At 40.0% G+C, this 24,342-nt stretch overlaps 1 protein-coding gene across 1 annotated transcript in view; it reads right to left on the bottom strand.

Annotated features, from left to right (window-relative positions):
* LOC134002250 (sodium/hydrogen exchanger 9-like) overlaps window positions 1–23,749 on the bottom strand; it is a 60,088-nt gene extending 36,339 nt beyond the window's left edge. The window contains exons 1-10 of the mRNA XM_062441560.1: window positions 23,587–23,749; window positions 23,082–23,281; window positions 18,745–18,822; window positions 18,484–18,560; window positions 15,600–15,715; window positions 8,635–8,740; window positions 6,122–6,260; window positions 5,006–5,111; window positions 1,979–2,067; window positions 596–709 (exon numbers count right to left, since the gene is read on the bottom strand). Of these exons, the coding sequence (XP_062297544.1) occupies window positions 596–709; window positions 1,979–2,067; window positions 5,006–5,111; window positions 6,122–6,260; window positions 8,635–8,740; window positions 15,600–15,715; window positions 18,484–18,560; window positions 18,745–18,822; window positions 23,082–23,281; window positions 23,587–23,737 (1,176 nt within the window). The 5' untranslated portion in view covers window positions 23,738–23,749. The remainder of the gene's footprint in view (window positions 1–595; window positions 710–1,978; window positions 2,068–5,005; window positions 5,112–6,121; window positions 6,261–8,634; window positions 8,741–15,599; window positions 15,716–18,483; window positions 18,561–18,744; window positions 18,823–23,081; window positions 23,282–23,586) is intronic.
* Between the last annotated feature and the right edge of the window lie 593 nt (window positions 23,750–24,342).

Below are 24,342 nucleotides of genomic sequence, written 5' to 3'. Positions count from 1 at the left end.
GTCAAAGCATTTTAGGGTGGATATACCCTTTTAACGAGATGGAAATACCATAATGAACAGCAGTAATCTCTTTCACAGGAGTTCCTAGAACTAATCAGATTTAATCTTTAACCTCAACTGGGATTGTACGTTTAATCCAAATGAAAGTACTGTAAGCTTATTTCAAACTGACAAACATCTTTACTCCACATAGCATTGCTAGAGAGCAGAAAACATGCGGCAATAACAATAATTAAAGACCAATTTCAAGTTATTTTTCCTAGGTGATTCAGGAGCAAAAGCTGCACTGCAGAGATGGTGATCATGGGTGACCAGCTGAATGGTGTTTTCAGAGCTCACTAGATCAAACTTATGCAATTTAAGTGCTGAGGTTGGTTTTTTTTAAGGACTGCACTGCAGCAGAGAAGAAAGATAAAAAACAGGGAAACCACTATGGTCAAATCAAGTAGCAGATGATTGTGCAAATAGACATTATAACAGAATGTAGAGGAGACACAGGTAAACAGAAACAAATGCTATTTCAGTGGTCTGAATGCAATATAAAGGCCACGCAGCAGGAAGTAAAGATGCTTCGTCATGTATCAGAAAAGGATACAAATGCCCCAGAAATGAAGAGGGCTTTGAAGACATGGCAAGGAAACATCAACAATACATATCCCATGTAGCTGAAGATGAAAATCTCCCCCAGGAAGCTGAAGACTTCAAAGAGCTGCAAATTATAAAAGGGATTGAGAGGATCATGAGGGAGAAGGTCATCTGAGATGGGTGGGGGTTCAGGGAGGGTCTGTGTGTATGCATGGGTGTGTGTGTTTCGTGGGGAGGTGAAAGTGAAGGATTTGGATCATATCTGAAATGGGCAAACAGGCTTAGATTTGTCGTACAAACACGACAAATCCAGTGTTTATGTTATTCTCCGATCCTTTGAGGTAGCAACTGCAAACATCTAACAGCTCAAAGCCATAATGTGGATGCATTTAGCACAAGATAGGTTTTAGTCATAATTTCCTTATTTATTTGAAACATGCTGTTTGTGGACACACGTGGAAGGAATAAAAGTGGGGTTTTCCGCACTTAAAAACCTTTTTCATTTTGGTTCCTGGTGGAGAAGCATTAAAACTCATTAACTCCAGTTCCAGGCCATATCAGAGACTCTGGATTTCATTTACTATAGAGTTGAATAGAATTTGAATCATTTTAATAAGTTATTTCTGCATAAAAAATCAAATGCTAATTAAGATCCTTATGTTGTATTTGAGTGAAAGTTATGATTTCATTAAAGATGTATTAATTTCTGTTTTTATTAGTTAAACCATCTTTGGTTTGAAGCTATCTAATTGAATATCTGTACCTTTTCCCTTAAGAGCCTCAAATCACAAGGACAAGAGATGCCACAGAGTATATGCCACAAATATTTCTGCTGCTAGCTATTCAACTCGTGTCTGCATACATTCAATCACTTTGTCTTTTCCTTTGAGCTGCAGCTGCATGTATAAATCAAAAAAATGTAGATAAAGGCATTCTGCCAAGTAAACATACTGCTCTATACAAATACATTGACAACTGAATGGCCAATACACTTTATAGGTAAAGCCTTCAACTGTGCTGCATAGTCTTTTAAAAGCTTTTCTGTGAAAAACAGTTAGCTGCACTGTGGCACCAATAATGAATAATAAATGCATAGATGAGTATATGCGTGTACTTCTGATTTATTTTCTCCTCTGTGAAGCTTGCCGGTACAATATGACAGTGTGTCGGCCTCCATTTGTGTTCAGCCTTTTAAGCAGATAGCTGGAGACTGGCCTCCCACACAGACACCCACCAAACAACCAGGGCACTAATGGCAATTAATGATTGCTTGCGCACACGCACAAGACACAAACATTGGCATCAAAAGGCAATGTGAACAAAGTGAGTGGACTGAAAAATGCTGTTTGAAAACAACAGTGAAATAGGCATCAATCATCTCCTATAAACCTACCTGCTTGGTCCTGATCCTGCCCTCAGTGGATAAATTGTGAATCGTGTACTTGGCCTGGCTCAAGCCACAAAACAGCACCGCCACAATACCTGAAAGATGAAGAGACATGAATCAAGGACATTTTAGAAAGGGAATTAATCAACAGTAACCTGTAAAACACCCATGACATCTTTTAATCAATGGTTAGTGTTCAGTAGACAGCAGGGTGTTAAATGTGCTGTATCTGATTAGAATAAAGTATGCAGATATCACTTATATATGTACGTATTATGTAATCAGGTTGTGAGGATGTGTGTGTCTGTGTGCTGGTTAACACACAGAGCCTTGGGACTTCTCATGTTGACAATATGCTATAGGAGGTTCTTCCATCATATGAAAAGGCTTTGAGAAAGGATTCTTATTCAGGCGTGGTTCAGCCCAGTATCAAGTGAATTTATGAGCCAAAGATAGACTGGCTTTCAGTTTAGTTATTAAAAAAAAAAACGTTCAAATTAAACGTGAAAAAATTAGCAGTACAATGTCTGTATGCGTTGTCCTAAAGGCTCAATAATCTGGTCAAATCCTCCTGTGTGCAGCTACTTCTATGTTTGAGTAGAGAGTATGTGACAGTCGATCAGGCCAGCCCAACCCTGTATCCACCCATTGTCCTGGCTCCAAAGAAGCCCAGCTGTACAAACATAATCAAAATGTTGCCGTCCATCCCAGTTCAAGCATCCTCAAGTTTCTGGCCAAATACTTTACTTCCATGTCTAGCCCAGACACATGGAGTCCTGAGAATGCTAAATGCTAAAGAATTACATCATCACGCTAGATCACGCCAGATGCAGAGGAGCAGAAATTAACAAAAAATGCAAAACAAAATGACAGACGAGCAAAGCCCATAAAGGAAAGAAACGCTGTCGAAGAAAGGCAACTCCACAGAGAGAGGAAACAGGGTGGAGGGACTGATTAGGGCTCCTGCTGGTGAAGAGGAGGTTGGCTGGACCAGAGAGCTGGAATTTGAAACGTATAGCATGAAAGGTAGGTTGCTGCCTCACAGGACACGCTTGTGTTGTTGCAGAAATCCTACTTCACGGTTTTTGCTCCCTCTACTTTGAGAGAGAATCACAGAACGTGAAAAAAATGTGAAATGACTGTGATGGCTTGCAATAGTTAGCGGACAGAGCTGTCAGTAATAGAGTAAATACAGCAACAGAGAAATGATAGAACGGTTCAGGCTGCTAAGTGAAGCCAGTCCATTATTCTCTTCCACCTTCACACGAGGATGTTGACCTGAACCTGCACTATGGTAGCTCAGGTAATCCCTGCTCACAATGTCCTTTTCAGGACTGTTCTTCAAAGTCTAACGGACCGTGCCAGCATGGCAAATCTCATTTTGGTTCCATTTGGTTTAGGGCAACATCCTCCTCCTTGGTTTACATAACAGTGACAGAGGCAACACATCATCAGCCATCCACATGAAGTCTTTTCCACACACGGCATTTGGCAACAGATGAGATGCATCTCATAATGAGCAGTTGTGAGGGGCAAAAGATTAATGATAGCAGGGCTCCCTGCAAGGCTGAGGGTCATTAGGCACACCCTCACTTAACTCCAGCAATTAACAGAGACACAGAGAGTTTCAATTACCAGAGGACAATACGGGGGACTCTCATTGCACATTGGATGCCTGTGTATGAGCTGCTGCTTCTTCCCAAGTTGACCATTAAAAGCCTTTGAAAGTTCAGAGTACTTTTCTAGGGTGATATTTGTTACCAACAATATTGGTGATCATTTTTAGACTACTGTGATAAAAAAAATGTGTTTTTTGCAACACTATACTGTTATCATTAATACTTTACTATTGGCTCTGTTAATACAATACAGAAAAGTTGTATCTGTACTAAAAAATAACCACAGCTCTGCATGTGATAGTACTGCCCTGTGCTTTTGATACGGTGTGCCCCACACACTGGGCAGCATTCAGAGTGGGTCATATGGGTCCAATACACAGAGGTCAAGGTATTTCATTAAAACTGTCTTCTCCTCCTCCACAGGCCACAGGGAGTACAGCTAAGTAAGAGAGAGCTCCACAACATCAACTGAATGACTGGAATCCCTCTGACACAATCAGGGCAGGAGGACAAACAACTACACTAATGCGTGCATATGTACACTACATTCATATTTCAGAGCTACATTATGACTGGTTAACGAGGAAATAGCTGAAGACAATTATTCAGCTACTGCACCAAGTAACTGTTGTTTACCAAAAACGAACTACAGGATTTCAGATGCTATGAATCAGTTAAGTGAAATAAACTAAAAATATAACAAAAACACAACATTCCCTTAGTAATGGATAAAGAAATAATAGGCAAGAATGGTTAAGCAGATCATATCACAACCACTGTTGCGCAAGACTTTCATATTTTTTGATTTTCCAAAAGACCTGTTAAAACAGCTGGCTATGTCTGTTGCAATCTCAAACCTATAGGCATGAACATGCTTAGACAGAGGAGGGCAGATGTTTTAAAATGAGTTATAGGGGTTGGGCATGAAATGGGATTGGTGTGTGTACTTCTTAGTAGACTGAGGAGATGGAGTACTTTCTCATCTTTACATTATTGACTTGCTATAATGCCAAGGACTGTCAGAGGTTAAAGTATGTGTGTATATGTGTGCGACAAGGGGTTATTCTAATGTACAGGACGTGTAGGTTGAATGAAAACAAAATTGAATCAGCCAACTGTGCAGATGGTCGAGTCCAGGCAACTGAGAATGTGCACATATCATTCCCAGGTTTCTAGAGTGCGAGCGGCCACAGAGAGGCTTTAAAGCAGCAGAGCTTGCCAATCAAACAGCTGCTCATGTCAGTGATATTGAGGAGAAAGAAGCGAGTCAGTGCATGCAGTTGAGAAGCTATGCCTGAGGGGAGGAAAGGGCAGCAGTTCAGTAACAGGATTTGTATTCTGTCTGACCTCCTCGCCACCCATATCACTGACATGGCCACACACACAAATGACATTTAATGCATACAGCACTCACCTGAAAGTCCACTGGCTTCTGCCAAGAGGAAACTGCTCCAGGACAGCAGGAAGAAGACTGACGTTTCAAGCAGTGGATTCTCATGCAGTCGAGTGAATTTAGTGATGTGAAGAGATAGTTAAAGACATTCAAGAAGGTATTGATACAGTATCAGTGCAGTACTTTGAATCAATATGTAATGCATATATGTAAATGGAATAAATATGTTGTAAGTGTTGCATGTGCATTCTCCAGTGCAACAATATGCAGGCCGAGAAACATGCAGTATCTGGAAATAAATAAATAAATAAACATGCAGAAGTTTCTCACTAAGCCAGGAGATCTGCCATAAAAAGTGAACCATCAGTCTGTACACAAAGAGCAACATCCAGAAAGAGCAACATAGAAAATGAAAATGAGCATGTTTAGGTGAATATTACAATTTCAGGACCACAAACTCTTTACACTTTGCTCCTCTGTATTCCCTTAGAAGGCTCTTGGGGTGTTTATTCTTTAGTACCTGTTTCTTTATCTCATCCTTCTTAAATACGGTACCAGCTACTTTACAATAGTGATGAATACACCCTCCCAATTCTGATTGTATTTGTAATTAACATGGACAGGTGCAGCAAGTAATTAAAAGATAAGTCAGGAACTGCATGTCAAACTGAATCTTTTTTTTAAGAAACCAGTGTTTGAAGAGACAGCACAAAAGAGCAGACTGTTGCTATGGTTAGCATCAGCAAAATCTAATAAATGCTCACTTTGTGCTTTGCTCTCAACCAGAGATTAGTCACTGTAAATAAGAGCTGAGCTCTGCCCCCAACCGCTCGTGACACATACTCATTTTTCATCCTAAAGTCTAATTACTGGAAGATCAGAGTGAGATGCTAGACAACAGCGCAAGTCGAAACTTCATCAGAGCCATCGCTTTGATTGACGACCACTGCAACCATTAATGTCGGAGAAGCACTTTAGACTAAGCCACGTTGCTTTTGTCTATAAAGGTGGTACTGTACAGGTTTGTAAGAGAAGCAATTACCAATGTGAGGAATCTGATAGATTACAGCGGATGCTGAGGTGATAATTGACTTTGGGGTACAGAGGCAGAGATGGGAGGGGGGGTGAAAAGGATATGAAGGCTGTTATGACTGTGAATATGAAACCCAAGAGGAAGGAGGCGGCAAACACTCCAAGAAAATAACCAACAGAGAGGACGAAGGCAAGGAGGTCGAAGATGTGGTCTATATCCATCATGCTATAGGTGGTGATGGCACTGGAAGACAAATTGACAAAGCGTACTGAAAAAAGGATTACACACATGAAAAAGAAGCCAATACCACAATTATGACAGAAGTAAATATGAGTGTTACAGACATTGAAACATTCCGGCAACAAAACTGTTTATGGCTCTGAAACAAGTGCAGTCATCAGAAATATGGCCCACTAGGTTCTCAGTATAAACCAGTGCGGAGCAGTGAGCATAAATTCACAGGCTTATTATGCTGAGCTAAGCCTTTAAGTGCAATTTATTGGAGCCATTCCTAAGAATACACAGCCTTCTTTAGAAGTTAAATCTTTACCTGAAAAACAAATCATTCTGAATTATTTGCCTTGGAGAGGTCCCCTAGTAGTTAGTGGGAAACAGGGGAAATACTATTGTTGTTCACAGAGAATCATTGTGCTATTCACTCTGCTATAAATATTTACTTTGTTGGGGGAAGGGAGACTTCCACATGGAAGTCATTGAGTGCAAAAGAGGCCTCACAAGGAGGAGAGAGGGAGGGATGATTTGAGCAGGAGGGAGGAAGAGAGAGAGAGAGAAAGAGAGAGGGAGGGAGAGAGAGAGACAGAGACAGAGACAGAGACAGAGAGAGAGAGAGAAAAGACCAACAGAGCCTGAGGTAAAGCAAGCAGAGACAGGCACCCATGTGAGTGGCTGATTTGGTTGGCTGTCTTTATGGAATGACAGCACTTCGTTTCCCACAACAGACCTTCCCATGTATTCCCTTTGGACTTTGGATGTTCTAAATGAATGTGAAATCACTGAGTCAGCAAAAGCAATGTGAAAGTGCAGCTTAGTGTTTTCTTCTTCCTTCATTTAATGTGACACAACTTCTCATAAGCAGGATACAAATCACAGAAAGTTGCTTTATGCTCCAACTGACATGAAAAGAGTTTGTTCATATCAAACTATTGAGAAATGAACCATTAATGTATCTCCAGTTTTCATGCTGTCAGGTTGAAATGAGCAAGCATACACCACAACATGCCTAATCTCCATAACAAAGGGGGAAGAATCAATCAAGCTGTCGCTAATGAGCTCAGCAAGCTGAATAAGGAAAATCTATTATCCCCTCTGTGAAAATAAAGACTCCAGTTGTGTTAGCACATTAGGCTTGGCCACTAGTCACTTGGTCAGTGTGACCTTCTGGAGACTATATCTTCAGGCATCTGGGGCAGTTAACTCCCAGTCAAAAATCTCAAGATGTCAACCCAGGACCTGGTTGAATGGTGGCTGGGTCAGGGCTGCTGGAGCAGGAGGTTTAGTGCATGGGAGAAGGCACATCAGCGTAAGGTTGAGCTGCTCTGGGAGCTTGTTAAAATTCCAGTGCCAGGATCCCGCGTGGCTCACTAATAAGGGCCAGCTTTGTGTGTGGGGCCAGGGCGACCGGCAGGCTAGTGAGCCAGTCAAGTGACAGGAGACATGGCATGAGGTCCGGTCACGCCACTCCAGGAACAAACACAGCACTATCTGACTGTTCATCTGTGAAGACGTGTAGGCTCCTTCTTCTGAGCTTCAATGTACACAGAGATAGTATCCAGGGTGAACACAACAATCTGCACAATCGTTTTTTTTCCATCCATCTATCTGCATGTCTGAACCCATTTGTGCAGGCAGAGAAAAATGTCAGAATATCTGCAGGTACTGTACATGTGCGTTAATCTGTGAGAATACAATATTCAAACATGTACACATAGCTTATCCCTGTCATATCCCTTCCACCTCCATTTGTTCATATGCCTTCCTGGGCACAAATGTGGACCTGTGTGAGTTTTATCCCCTCTCCATCTCTCTCTCTCTTCTCTGCATCTTTCCATCTGTTGAGCATGACTACTTGAATAACTTTGTTCACTAGCATTGCGTAAATAGAGCAGACAATGACTGCAATGTGTGTGAGCTGGACAAACATAATTTTTTAAGTGCAAAGCCAGAGAGAAGGGAAAAAGTAGGGGAAAAAGAGTGAAGCAATTGAAATGCACAAATACGGCTTGACTGCATCATGGCTACTTGACTGAGCTTCCGAGGATTTTATGCCGTATTTTGTCCAAATTTGACAGTAGCCATGTAACCTAACTTCGTTTGCTGGCAGTGTGCCTCTACTCTGGCAGTGAGTCTCTCCACTGAGTACCTTAATGAGATGCTGACAGTGCCAGGGGCAACTTGCTTACGCAGTCCACTGCAAAGCATCTGAGGCGTTCATGCTGTTTTGCCAATCACACCCTTTCCTTAAAGCTGGCAGCATCCATGCAGCCTCCCCTCCCCCACACTTCCACCCCCATGAAAAAGCTCCTGAGCTCCCACACAATTAACCCTTGAAATATAGTGCATTCTTAGGGAGGGGAAAGATGCTGAGAGTGATACTCACCGTGTCAGGACGATGGCTACGGCATCATTCAAGACACTCTCACCAAACAGCAGAGCATGCAGATCCAGGTCCACACGTAGGTCTGACAACAGGCCAAGGACTGACACTTAAAAATAAAACAGAAGAGTTACTGCCAGGGAGAACTGTAGGGGGCACAATCTTTTTTTTTTTTTTTTTTAAATATAGAATAACTCTGCTAATCACACTGCAAAAGTGGTGTACATTATCACTTTGGCTGCGACAAAAAGGAGAAACCAGAGGAATTAATGTTACAGCATAACAAAAAAAAACTGACAAAGGATGTCAGCACACTGACAGCTCTGCAAAGAGGATTTTGACACTTGTAATAGCCAGTGTAACTAAACCAAGCAAATGCTTATTCAGTCCCAGCTAAAGAAAATACACTATTCTTTGGAAAAGAATAGTCAATTTGCAGAATTTGCATATTTATATGAAAAGGAAATATTGTCATCGTTGTAGTTTTTCAGTGATTGCTACTCTATAAAGTGCTGTTATAATGGTTTGAATGGTATGAAGGTGCAACATTAAACACTGAAATAGACAGTTCACTTACATAAAGTATTATTGAATTAATGTACTTTCTAAAGTGCAATTGTGTAATTAAAATAAGCATAAATCAAATTGACAAATGAGTTTTCTAACACTATAGTAATGTATGCCACAGCTGAGTACAAACTTTTGACGGGTACTGTATATACTTTGTTTACACACAAAAACTTGTATAAACAACTTGAATTGTCACAGCATTAATAGCAAGGATTGACACCAAACAGCAACTCTGCTCCAAAGTCTAAGTGGATCAACATATGCAACAGTTAATTTTTTTTTTAAAAAGAAAAAAGAACAAGCTAAGTCATAGTCTGACAGTGTTATGTGATTGTGCACATTACATCCCACACCTTGTCGCAAGATAGCTTGGGGCATTTGCTACATTTTTCACTGTAGAGAGATATAATATAATGAGCAGCATTCTGGGTTTTTTGAGAAGATGCTTGTGGGGAAAAAAGAGGAGATTGGAGCTAAGATGCTGCAGCTGATTAAAACATCCAAAAGGAGCCTATTACAGTCTAATGTGAGGAAACTACAGGCAGAGAGCTCCATGCTTTAAATAATGCAGGGCTCACTCACTGCTCAGCAACACAAAGAATCTCTCCTTACATACTTCAGTTCCTCACACAGGTGCATGACGACATTCAATGGACATTGACGTTTACACGGACCGGGCTTGCAGCTGTAAGTGTGTATTTCCCATAGACTGTAACCATGGATGCTTCATACATCCATGTTTTCACACCTTGAGTTTAGCGACTGTTGCCATCTTGGATTTTTGGAGCCAGAAGGAACCATAATTGGATGAGAGGGTGGAGTTGACTCTACCGCTAGCTGCTAGCTTGGTTAGCACGGTACATATACAGTGTATGATGAACTTTGATAATCCTAATGCTAATTTTCCCTAGCGGAAAACAGGCCGAAAACCATAAAAAAACCAAAATGAACTGACTCTTGTGGGGTTTAATAGGCGACCAAAATGTTACAACTAACTTTCATGACATGAACACACTGAAATTGCTGTAACTGCGTGTATACTAACAGAATCATGGTGTAATCCTGAGACAGCCATGATGTGTCTGTGTCTCTTTTTCCTTACTTGTGCCTTGAACATTTGATTAGTAAGAACAGGCTCATAGCACAGACAGAGACAAATCTTCCTTGCATTCTTCGAGACCATAAATGAGATCTAATTTTCATACTGTAATTCAAATGCTCCTTTTGGTTAGCAGTTTGAGATCAGAAGGCAAGCGAGTATACCGCATAAATAATCTGCACTATTTCTTCATCTTAATGAAGATGCCATGTTTAACTTGCACCCCACGTCATATGTATAAAAGTCATTTCTCAGCTCATTTATTTCAAAATTCATATCTGTGGTGAAAAATACAAACAACTTATTGCTCACTTATTTATACGGCTGAATCTCAGAGCACATTGCATCTGCTGAGAGGAATATGAGCTGAACTCAGTGAGTTCACCAACAGTAAACATCAAGCAGAAGAGGCTGAGCATATGAATGACTGCAAGCGTGCACAACATGCTCAGCACCTCAAGACGGCTAACTGTTGACACTGATTGACAAGGAGAATACTGACATTGACGAGGTGGTGACGTGCCTGTCAGCTCTGCACTGTGTGTCACATGAAGTATCTCCTTCTGTATGATATCACCTGTAGCTTTGATGGTTGGATGTTTACTGACTGTATTCCTCTACAGGTTTTATTTAGATACGATTAGTAGATACAATATACTGGCACAAATTTTCATTGTAACCATTACATGAAAAACCGGGGAAAACTAAAATTACATCACAAAAACGATGTAAGACATGGAGTAAGACAACAAAAATGCACACTCACAAATACACACACAAGGATATCAGCAATGGACAGGGAAACAGAAACTCAGTGTGGCGCTACTCTAAAGACCAGACTATATCATATTCAAAACAATAACAGCCTCCAGTAGATTAATATTCCAGCCGTTCACACCAAGAAGCAAAAGAATCCTACAAATTAGTTTCAGGGAAAATTTCTGCTATGAATAATATGTAAACTCTTATAGTACCGTTTGGCGCTGTAGTGAATACTAGGCCAGTGAGGGCATCGCAGCAAGGATAAGACAGGATTAACAATAAGAGCAGTGGCAAGAGAGCAGCCTCAGGACTTGTTTTGACAGATCTTGCTCTTTGGTCTTTGACAGGTTTAATGCTCTTCCTGGTTGGGGAAAATCCTTTATCTGGAGAGGGGTAAGGTAGGCCCTGGAGTCAGGATCGTTCATTCTCCTCGTTCCCATAATTCCTGGCTGATGACAACATGTCGTGCACCACTCACACTGCAAAAGGAAGGAAAAAAATATAGCACCCACCACATGCACAAGGGTGCGGGTTGGCTGTGTTGTCATGGCAACCCCATCCTACAGCTGTCAAGTGTTCATCAGTTTCCACAGCAACACCATACGGTGGAGAGAGTAGACAATTATTTCAGACATAATACAGTTGAAAGGGTCGAATGGAGGCCTTATTAGGTCAAATTACCCTGCTAGAGAGGTTTAGCAGAGGCAAAGCTCATGGCCATCTCAGCCAGAGAGCATGGTATTTGCTCACTGATTTCACCAAATTAGGCAGATATAATACTGAAAGTGATGCATCAGGGGAAGAGATAACGGTCAACAGGGAATTACTATAATCTCTGCAGCCCAGCACAAACAGTGCTCAATTTTTTAGGCATTGACATGTGCACAAACATGCGTCAAAACACTCTGCAGCAGTAATAGCCCTCATCACAGTTTGAGTGCAAGCTGAAGAAAACTGGCACTTTATAATTATTAGGTTTACAGTTTATTTTTGTTAGAATCTCACACTAGTTCCTTGAAATGCCATGATAAGATCTCTTCAAAACATCCATTAATTTGAATTACATTTTTGAAGGAATCGTGAAAAAAGCAAAGGGAATCTTGCTTTTTAATTACAGCGTCACGGAAATGGAAGATATCACAGACTTTACTACTGTACATGCTGGTCTTTCTCTAGTTAGTGATACACTAGAATCTATGACTGAGATTTTGTAAACAGTGACAATAAACAGTACATGGATAGGTTGACCAGAAACTGATAGGTGAGGTATTTGGGCTCTACAGATAGACTAGTGTGTGTTTTTACAAGTATCAAAGTGACACTATCTAAGCAGTATGTAAAAAGGTAGACATGTTTGAAGTGGCATAATAGCAAGTGGGGTTGCAGGTTCTCTAAATTAGGCTTCCTGTCTCTGCTGAAACATTATGAGTCAATGCAACCTGTTTTCATTTAGTTTCTGTACATATTTTGTATCCTCTGTCCTGCAATACAAGTTATCTGTATAATGTTGTAATATTGCTGGTGATTTGAGCATATGCATGTACACACCCGAGTCTAACTGTGTTTGCTATATTCACTTTCTGACATCTGTGGGCCGGGACTGCAAGTCTAAACAAGTCATTTCTAACTATGACATACAGCTCTAACAGAAAACCGTGCAGTGTCCACCACAAGCGAACTACTGAAAAAGAAAAGTAGATAAATAAAAACTCACAGTTGAATGGAAAACTGCAGAGGCGCCCCCCCCCCCCCCCCCAAAAAAAAAAAAAAAAGTATTTCCTTTTGAGAAGTTAACTGAGGGTTTCACCAACCTTTTGTAACCATCCCTCAGGGGAGAGGATGCAGCGCAGCAGGCGTTCCACTTTGTGACCTTTGTCTTTTTCTGAGTCTGAAAAGAGTATGTTTCATGGCCCCAAAGCTTTGTGGGCCTGTATAAAACTAACAATTTAAAAATCAACAGATGCACACTGCAAGGAACAAATAACTACACACTCGGGACATCTAAGCATCACAAAATACATATTTTTAAATGATTATAAAAATGGGGTATTAAAGATTAAAATACTATTATTCATTGGCTGTCTCTGCCGCCAACAAGAGCTTAAAAAATCCTCTACTACTCAGATAATGGAAAACACTACAACAGGAATTTGGAATAAATGTAAACTTTATCTTCCCTTAGATCTGCTGATGCTATTATTAGGAAGATTTTCAGTAATTTTCTCTACTTAATCCTCTGAATAGTCACCAGGTCCTCGAGTCAATCCCCTACCCATATGTGGGAGACAGACTCACACTGACATTAATTTAGAGTCTCCAATCCACCAGACCCGCACGTCTTTGGGATATGAGAGGAAACCAGAGTGCCCAGGCAAAAAAAAACACAGACATGGGGGGAACATGAACTCAAAACAGAAAAGGCCAGGGGTAAAGGAGAAGAGAATATCTTCTCTCTGACTGCTAACCAGCACAGGGCTGCAGCAAGAATTTCAGAAATACTGAGGTTATGATTCCAAATCTGCCCAGTACCACTGCACCCACCTAAGAAATGTTTGACAAGGCACCAGAAAACTTGCAATTTTTCTCACATGACATTTATTCATTTTCACTTATAGTTCCTGTAAATAATATTTTCCTACATAAATCCTACTTGAAAGATTCATCCACATTACCAACTATATAATTTTGGGGGAGAAATACAAAATAATATTACATAAATTCTTTTAGAATGAAGGGATGCCTTCATTTTGTTTAGTTTTGCCAAAAATCTGTCACTTTTTTTATATTGACTTCAGAAATATCAAACTTAAAAAGCACACCATATGTAATTTGTCTGTAATTGCATTACATGACTCCTTAGGTCATTCAAATCTCAAAATTCCCTCAGAAATATAGTGGACATAACCCCAGTATCTTCAACGGTGGCTACAATGCTAAATCTGTAAATAAAATAATAAAAAGTGGCACTACTTGTATTGGCATCACCCTAATGTATTGGACTATTGTTGCTTGCTTGCTTCTGCTCTCAGAGGAAGCTTGCATAAGTCATTATGGTTGCAATGGGCCTATCAGATATCTCTTATATTCCATAGACCAGGACAACCAAAGTGGCAAATAAATTGGGCCTCCATTTAGCTCAAAGCTTGGCTTTCAGCCTGTAATGACTTTCACAGCATTCTCAAGATCTCCATCATTTCAGTAAGTACGTGCCATAGTTGCACTGCACAATGTGTCAATGACACAGCCAGAGAACTGTCACACAAGACCTTATTCTTCAGTACTTGTTCTGAGAATCACTGTACCTGTGTGTGTATGTGTGTTTCTGGAGAGTTTTTCTGCATCAGCTCTATGAATGCAAATGTATAAGAGAGAGAGAAACAGACAGGGAAAATTTAATGGGTTCCTTTCAGAAAATCAGAAAGCCAGCGCTATATTTGGACAGCGCGAGATGGAGAAAGCCTAGGGGTCTTGGTGTTTAGGCCATCAATGCACTGCAGTGTGATTCTAATCAAAGTGACGAGGGTGCTGGGGTCGGCGCGGACGAGGGCAGCATGGCATGGGAAAATAATGTCAGTCGGAGTGACAACTGCACCATAATCTACAGCTCCTCTCTGACACTCACCCAGATCAACCACTTATTGATTTAAATCATTCATTAATGTGAACATAAACATTGGCACTGTTGCTGCATCATGGGCTGCCTCGTGACATCCTGATTGCTCTTGACTGCTCATGAAGAACACAGATGATATTGTGGTTCCACTTGGGGAGAGTTACATCTACAGAGAGGGCATGGTGACTTTGTTGCTGCATATAGGCTTGGTTATCAATCCTATGTCATTCATCATTGTGCAGTATGTAGAGAATGACGGCAGTATGTAAAACAAAAAATAGGACATTTCATTGATATAAAGATAAATGGACTACTAAATGGTTGGACTTATCCTTGAAGTGTAGTAAAATTGGGATGTTTAATCTTATTTTTATGTGTATAGCTTTCACTCCACATACATTCTAATTAACAGTTTTATTACACCTGACAGTATCAAGCACACAGTATAAAAAGAGGCCCAGAGAGGTGTTAAAGAACAGCATGAGCCAAATTTGACCTTTTTAAGCACATTATCTGATATCTTAACTGATCATGTTATGTGATACTGCAGAAGCATTTCCAGTATCAAAAAACCCAGAAGCTGCAGAAATGAAAAATACACAGTTGCTTGAACAGTCTCAACATGTCATGTGTCTTTGACATATTTTTTTCTGACTTGGTGTTTTTTTTCTTTGAGTCATTTACATGTGCTTACCTCTGGAAGATCCCTGTGATGTGACTATGAGATATTCACTGTGCGCATGTGCCAAACAGCTTCAGCAGTCTTTTTTGCTTGTGTTGTATAGCAATAAAGTGTGACTCTTGTAAAGAAGAGTAGAAATATGCTACAAAAATCAGAGGTTTATATGAGTATAAAACCAAAAGTGTTAAACAAATCAATGCTGCCATTAGAAAGGATAACACTTTCTTTATTAGGCCAACTACCTGGGTCGGTGGTTGATATAATGGCACCAAACATGAGGCAATCAGTGAGGAGGAAGTCTCCATCTGCTGCATGGCCCCACAGCACCATCAGTCTGGTGAAACCGTAGATGCAGGCCCTGGGAGTGAGGACAAACAGACAGAGGCACATACAGTGAGGTCATCAGGGAGCGCCAGCCAGAGCAGGCCTATCAGTCATCCCTCTAACCACAGCAGGGCTTCCCCAGAGTAGTCTGGGTAATGGGGCCAGATGCTACCAGCAGGTGAGTTGACCCGTTTCCAGGCAGCGGCTGCTTAGCACAGGTAGACACACAAAGCTTACGACTACACTGAGTAGCATTAAATTTAACCACATTTATGCAAGTGTCTGTGTCAGAATCTACACCACCCTCCCCCAAATCCCACACCCACCTAACCACCCACCCACCCACACACTCAAATAACAAATACTCTTATTAGACAGTACATCTTAGCATCTATCAATCTTCAAACCTGACATTCTTTTATGACAGTATCATAAGCACTCAGACCTAATGAATGTGTGTGTGTGTGTGTGTGTGTGTGTGTGTGTGTGTGTGTGTCCACAAAATCACCAAGAACACTAAAAGCCATGAGGAGAATGTGTGATGAGCAAACTGACAAATAAAATAGTAGCAGTATTTTTTAAAAACTTGCTTAAATGTCCCATTAGCATTCAATACTGCAGTCCAGCTCCTGACTGTTAGCTAATGTGTGTTAAGCACTACACCTGTTACTGTGAACATCCCATAATAATGAGTGTGCCAGAGTACCCTCTGGGGAACCTGTCTGTCCATCGGCATAACTCACTGTTACCATGGTGATGGCACACGACCTGTCCCCGAGGCCGGGATTTAAGGTGCTGCCCTCAGGTCGAACAACTAAGCTGTCTTATTCATATATCTTAATAGGAGATTTGAAGTTATGCTAATGATGTGCAGTGTAAGTGTGCAGTGGGTGTGTGTGTGTGTGTGTGTGTGTGTGTGTGTGTGTGTGTGTGTGTGTGTGTGTGTGTGTGTGTGTCCACAAAATCACCAAGAACACTAAAAGCCATGAAGAGAATGTGTGATGAGCAAACTGACAAATAAAATAGTAGCAGTATTTTTTAAAAACTTGCTTAAATTAAGATTAAAATAAGATTTGAAGTTATGCTAATGATGTGCAGTGTAAGTGTGCAGTGGGTGTGTGTGTGTGTGTGTGTGTGTGTGTGTGTGTGTGTGTGTGTGTGTGTGTGTGTGTGTATGTGTGTGTATGAGACAGACAGAAACAGTGTGTGACAGACAGGCAGACGCAGACAGAGAAAGACAGGAAGAGAATTTATTTCGGCAATTGAGTCAGTAGGATACCCTCATTCCCATGACACTCTTTTTCCCATGTGATATGGCAGACTTGCTAACAAGCAATGGGATTGGTTAGCGTCAAAGAATGTGCACGTGACCCAACAAGTCAAACCCTGCCCTGCTTCCCAGGGGACCTGTGGGGGTTTGACAAAGGGCACTCCTGGGGGAAGACTAACAGATGGATGAAAGAAGGAAGGAAAGCAAGGAAGAGCGACATCTTAAAAGGAAGGGACAGGTTTTAGCAGGTTGAAAAATCCCACCAGCTATAGCAATAATACTGCATCGAGAAGACATGGACTTATATCACGGATAGAAATCCAACAGATCTCTTGACAATAAAATGATTGTCATGAGTAGGCAACAAGCACCATAAGTAACTGTTAAACCCAGGAACAGCTTTTAAATGTCTAAGAAAATTCCAAGACATATTTACATTATATTGTTTATATTGCTGTGGGTTAAAATATTTTTAGTGAAAACTTTATATCTAAAAAATGTCAGGGATTAAGAATAAATGGCACATAGTACTTTGGTTTTCATAAAATTAAGGACTACTCAATTTTTCCTGATCACAGAGGATGCTGGAGTTTCAACAGGACATCAACAAAGCTGGAGTTACACAGTTTTCACAGTTTGTGTGTGTGCTGTAAATGAGTGCATTAGTAAAATAAAGCACACAGTTAACAAAAATCTCGATTTCCTTCAAAGTCTGAGAGTGCCATCTAGCGTTTCAAAGACAGAACAGCAATGCTACAGATAACAGCTGTGTGCCAATTTTACACTAGACACTGAATGGCAGTCTGTTCACACTGGAAAAGTGAACTAATTAATACTTAATTATAACTTAATAAGGATTTTTAATTGTTCTTTATAAACATACAGTATACACATTGATCTTTTCATGACAGGTATTTAGCCTTGTCGTTATTTGAGAAGAACATAATAACGTAATGATTGTATACAGGCTCATTGTCAAGGCTTACTGGGACACTAGAAATAGATCAATAATTAGTTTGATTATTTACACCTGTGTTTCTCTTACTATGACAAAAGGCATATACTGTGCTGCAATGCAACTCACTGAGCAAACAGTTAAGCTACTCACACCTGCAAAAGATTTGAGTTAATTGCAGAATTACATCGTTGTTTTCTCTTTCTAAAGCGCACATATTTCATACTTTCTTGTCAGTAAATCACATTGATTTCTTATACTAATTGTATGTATAAATTGCACAAAACATTGGTAATGAATACATTTCTATTGACTGAAAGTATGTCAATTTAAAATGAGCATAACTGTAATTCATCATTCATGTATATGGCAATAAAGAACAAAGAATAATAAAAAACTGTTCCATTTTCTACCACTACTACTGATGGCCTTGCTTACATGAAATGGAGCTCAATGTGCCTTTAAATTGAATTTTGTAGTTCCTACTTTCTTATATTTCTTAATTCACTCATCCATCATGAATAAATTCAATTTGGATTTCTTAATTTGTGTGAACAAACAAACAAACAATACTTACCCAATGGTCATAAAGGTGATTATGGTACCAAAAAAAGCAAATGTGAAAACAGATCCCAGATTTCCAATGAATCGTTTCTAGAATAGCAATTAAAATGAATTCTGATTAGTAACACAGAACAAGAGATACATACACTTAATATTCATGAAACAAACGAGGCAGCACCTTTTCAAACTGACGTATCACCCATGTAAAAAAGAAAAGTCCTTTGATGATGTCTTTCCACCCCTACTTTAAGGCATGCCAGGACAGCTGTCTCACCTGATTAAGGGTATAAGCTCCATGGAAGATGATGGGTGGCAGGAACAGATTGAAAAGGACCTCGGGATCAAAGGTCTCCTGTAAAAGACAGAGCTGTTGTGTTGGTGACTGACAGGGCTCCGTAGGGAGCAAGAGGACTCAGTTTACTGAATGTGACTGACTGACAGACACATATTACACACACATCGGCTCTGTTTTGGCAGACAAGCACCAGTTTCGTTCCCTCTGTGAATCTCAAAGTCACAATAGTTACAGGTACCATAACAACCATATCTATCCACACTATATAAAAAAACACTTACAGAATAATAGAAGAAATGGGAAAATGTGACACTCCAGGCTTATATGCTAATGTTTAGGATTGCTCCCAACAATGAACATTGAAGTTGAAAGCACTATAGGTACGAGCCAAATGCTATTTACCACCTAGCTACCAAAAAATAGGCTCCCACCTATCTACACACAAAAAACATCACTCTACAGTTAAAAAACACAAACATTAACCAGGTTAAACACTATCTTACAGTAAGGAAATGCTAGTCTTCTCAACAGCACACTTTGAGCTCTCAGTATGGCCACCAGATGGTGCATTACATCACCTCAGAGCCCCCAGTTGTCTATAATTATTGTATAGTGCATTAGTATTCTGTCCAAGTGCCCTGACTCAGACTTCCACAGCTGATTAAAAATAAGCATAATACAAAATGAGAAATATAACAGGTTGTGTCAGTTTTCACCAGCCTTTATTAGAAAGGGAATAAGCAAGTACCGTTAGTACAGCCATAGTACGTGTCCAGACAACAGATGGATTAACATCGAACAAAATCTAAGCTGCTAATCACAGCAACAACCTCCAACACAAACAGTAACCAGAGTGCAGGGCGTTTTTGAACATGCCGTGCACATTCTCATCCCATCTCGTCAGTTTCTCATCCCAGCCAATATGATGCAATGAAATCTGTTCAGAAAGGTAGCCTTTCATGTCCTTCATCCTTGAATCCTTTTTATGTCTATTGTGGGTACATGCTCAGGATCAAACGGCAACGATATTCAATTCACATCAAAAATAGTGCTACTTTTTCGTGATTCCTACACCCTGCAATGTCTCATTACAATTCTAAAAATGTAATTCCAATTTAATTAAATTTCAGTCCAAAAGGCGAGATGTGATGATGTGTGCTGAAATAGTTCTGTGGTCACAGACCTTTGAGAATGGCCTAGATTTTGCTGAAGGGGAAAAAACAGACAAAAGGTTGACACAGCCAGAGTAGCATGAATATCTGGCTCTATTAAAATAAGCCTGTCTCTGTAAATGTCCTATTTTCTGGACACATTGCATTTTGGTGAACATTTATTTGTGTGTACGCATGTATTTGTATTTGCAATATGTGGAAAATTCCATTTCTTTTTTTAATGATAATTTCTAATGCTTGAAGGCCCCCTCTAGAGTCTGAAGAGCCACCATGCTTTCTCCATAATTCACACTTGAAATGGTTGTTGGAGCTACAAATTGCTTGTATCTTTCTTCCACTATCATCGCTCAATATAAATTACTTTTTTTTGTGACTGCAATTACCCACACAGGGAAGTATATTTTATAGTTTTCATATGCACAGCTTGTGTATGAAAAATACAAAACTGCATAACAGAGACTAATACATACACTGTAATCAATAAATAATGCATATGTTCATGGTTTTATTCTAAGGGTCACCTGCACCACAGACGAGGATGGAGGTGTGTTGTATACACTAATTGACTCTTAAGCTGAGCAGCACTAAATTTAATCAGACCACAAACTTTAATGCTTTACTCCCCACAGGCACATAATGGACTCAGTAATGCAATGAAACCCTTATCTCACTCTGCTAGGTCCCCATATGTATCAGGCTTAATGGCGTGAGGGCTACAAAGAATGGTCAGGCCGATGTAATGGCCTTTGTGGTAGCCTCTGCTGGTTTGCTAATGAGACCCCAGCATTCAAAGGGGCAAAGAGTGCAAGCCATTAGTGAAGAGTTACACTTGGCCTAGATGATGCTGGGTCATGGTTCACTACTCCCTTTCTCTCGGGTTGAAGTATCACTCTGAGATTAAAAAATACATTTTCATACACTAATTCTGTATCCTCTCATGCTCGCTGGCCATCGTGTAGCTGAATCCCTGGCTCATTGCTTCGTTTCTTTGATATGACAAATCTCTGTGATGGCGAGAAAGAGCCAGAAAACAGTAATAATACTAATAACAACCAAAGGCCCATCTCAAGGCTTAGGCTCTTCCCCTTAGAAGTTATATTAGAGTCACTGACTAATTCCTTTCCAATGAATAATTGCTGTGAGATGTTTGAAGCACTTTGGCTTAAGGTCCAGCGTGACATTATTTTACTGGCAAAAAAAGAACATATTGTATTTCTTTAATCTTCTTTAATCTTTCTTCTTTAGTATGTGGAGACATTCAGTATTTCAAAAACATAAAACTTTATCTCAGTAACTCAGTAAAAGTAACTCAAGTCCTTAATATTATCAGTACAGTCCTCACAACATTAAAATACCAATATATATAAAAGTAGTAGATTAAGGTGTAACACAAATTGGTTTCAATTTAATGTGTCCTACCAAGACCAGAATGATGTTACAGCTCTTAACTGCAAAAACATAATTTTTATCTCCATTTTTCTGACTAAACCTCAGTTTAAGTCAGCAGTGTTAATAAAAGGCATGGACTGGATTAGTAATAATTTTACTCTCAGTATTAGCAGGAAATGAAAAACTCACTGAATACACAGGATTTTGAGTTTTGGATTATTGTGTAGCTGTACTGATTTCCCAGACTTCAGCTGATCAGTTCCCAACCACATGTAATATGAAAAATATTTACTTGGAGAAACAAACCTCGCATGCGCCTTCACATTGAAAAAATTGCCAAGGGAAAAGCAAGGGACAACATCTGCTAAAAGAGGTCTGAGAGCTAAAAAATGTCCTGGGTGTTCCATTCCCACCTCTGTTAGGCCCTAGAGCAGTGGTCACCAACCCTGCTTCTGGATATCTACAGCCCTGCATGTTTTAGGTATCTCCCCACTCTAACACTCCTGATTCTAATCATTAGCTCATTATCAAGCAGCTGAAGCTTGTCAATGGCTTGATAACAAGTTAATTATTATTAGATGTTAGAGTGGGGAAATACCTAAAACATGCAGGGCTGTAGCTCTCCAGGAGCAGGGTTGGTGGCCACTGCCCTAGAGAAAGAGTCACGCCCTGATTGGCTGACAGGGGAATGCACCCAGCTGTTTTTTAATTACAATAGGAGCCACTAGTCCTCACACCCTGCACACAGGTGATGTGAATAACTCTCCAATCAACTCAGAGAGATTTCAACAATCAGCTACATCAAATTTGGAAAAGAGAAATGACAGCACGTCCAGAGAATGGGTGACTGTTGCAGCTGTTTACAGTATCACAGTTCCCTCCACTTTACAACAGGTGGTACTCTCATCTGGTATTCACATCTGTTACTGTGTCTTGTTTCACAGACCGTGATGTGGCTGCCTTTATATGAGATAAACAAACTATCTCACATCTCTCCTGCAGTGCAGAGCAATATAATTTGCAAGAATACTGCATTATGGTAATTCAGCAGGTAATCACACAACTAAGAAACTGTCTTCAGGGGAACCTAAAATACAAGAAAAAAATAAATTGAGTTTTCTAATTGTGTTGGCAGGAAAATACTTAACAAAAGGTTTTGTTGGTATAGAGCCTTTTTGTCCATTGATCCGACCCTTTGTGTTTCTTTATCTGCTCTGATAGTCTATGTATACTGTAGTTTCTACACTTTATTGCTTTTCTGTGTTTAGTCATCCTCCAATTTCCCCTTGTCTGCACAGCACACACCTTAAAATGTAATCCCTCCGATCGGTTCCTTAATAAAACCTTAATATAGGTTAAATTGCTCTCTTGCTTTCTTTCTCTCTGTGCCACTCTCTTGCTTGCTTCCCTAACAACAAACAGGCCCAGCAAGTAATTTCAAGGAAAACCAATAACTAAGGAACACTAGGGGAGAATGGTTGATGTAAATACTCAACATAGCCTGAACCAGGGACAAATAATGATCAAAGTGAAGGCAATGAAGAAAAAGAAGACAAACATTCTGTATGGTGCAGTTTGTTTTCAAATGTTCCTACAGCAATACTGATTAAATAGGATTTTTAAGCAAACATTTTTTTAGGACTGGTTGTACCACTATTCACAACTTATGTTGCAACCTGCAGCCCTTATCCAAATGAAAGATTCACTTATGTATTTATATTTGCGGAGCAGGTCAAATGAAATTGCCATAGTTACCATATGAGGGGTCAAGACATGTGGGCACGTTTGGTTGGTTTTCTTAACAAGTCTGTTCAGTTGCATTTGTGATGTGTTGTTGACGGTCAAGACTTGAGGAGTGCTGTTCAGGCCCACACAGCTGCACAGATTCTCCACATCTTTCATATTATCTCCCCAGCCATGCAAGAGGCATCTCTCAATGAATCCCAAAAGCATACCTTAGATGTTAACAGAAAGGGGGGGAAAGCAAAATCAATGGGGGAAACTGATTATTTTTTAAATTTTCATATGTACCAAGAGAATTTTCTAGTTGGTGAGCCCTATAATTAATCTTCACAGTGCCTAACAACTACCCAAATACAAAAAAGTTATTTACAAATCTATTTTTTTATAGGGCAAAATAATGTAATTTGACACACTAATACATCCCTAATAAAGCTTGTTTTTAAAATCTGAGAGTTACGGAAGTCTTGCTGAGTAATGGCTTCCATCCTTTAAACTGAAATAGGCCAAGGCTACTTACCATAAAACATTGCACCTCCAGTTTCATTTATCAGTATGTATTTGAACTGTTTCAACTTCCACGCGGTGAAAATGGTAATAAGTGCCAAGAAAATTGCAGCTAGTACCAGTAATGTTGCACTGTCTTGTCTTTGTATCGCAGTGCCCGTCATTTTTCATGCCAGGGCTAGGTGAAACTTTTCGGAAATAAGTTCTCACTTGTATTTCACTTTATCAGCAGCAGTTTAGCAGCCGCAACATCCGCATCAGCAGCACCCAAGAGGCGCCGTGCTGCCTTTACTGCTCCTCGGAAATCTCTCATTTCCTAATTCACAGGTGCGAGGTTTGCCTCATTTGTAAAACAACGATTAAAAATGTGTCTTGGTGAGCATAATTTTACTTTAAAAATTAAAAGACAAACAGTTGTTTTTTTTTTAAGAAAAAATATCCAAATATATATGATGCATGTTAGTGCACAATGTTTGAGCAGTGTAACATAAGTAAAAGGATAAGTACTGGGCACGTTTCAATTGTATCACAATGGAAATTATACCATGTTAGCCTTGTAAAACAGGAATCGACAACTACTGACACTGCTTATGTTGTTACATATTTGCTATGCTTTCAAAAAGCTCCAGTATTTGTGAGAGCACTTGAACGCAGGACACATTGGGTGTCAGATTCTCACTTTCCACTAGATGGCAGTGAATGCAAAGTAATGTACGAAGAGCTGGAGCGCCTTTTGATTGGCCGGAAAATTGACTCTCCACTCTGACTG

This window comes from Scomber scombrus, chromosome 20 (genome assembly GCF_963691925.1).
Source record: "Scomber scombrus chromosome 20, fScoSco1.1, whole genome shotgun sequence".
NCBI classification, from domain to species: Eukaryota; Metazoa; Chordata; class Actinopteri; order Scombriformes; family Scombridae; genus Scomber; species Scomber scombrus.
This window is presented reverse-complemented; position numbering and strand designations above follow the sequence as displayed.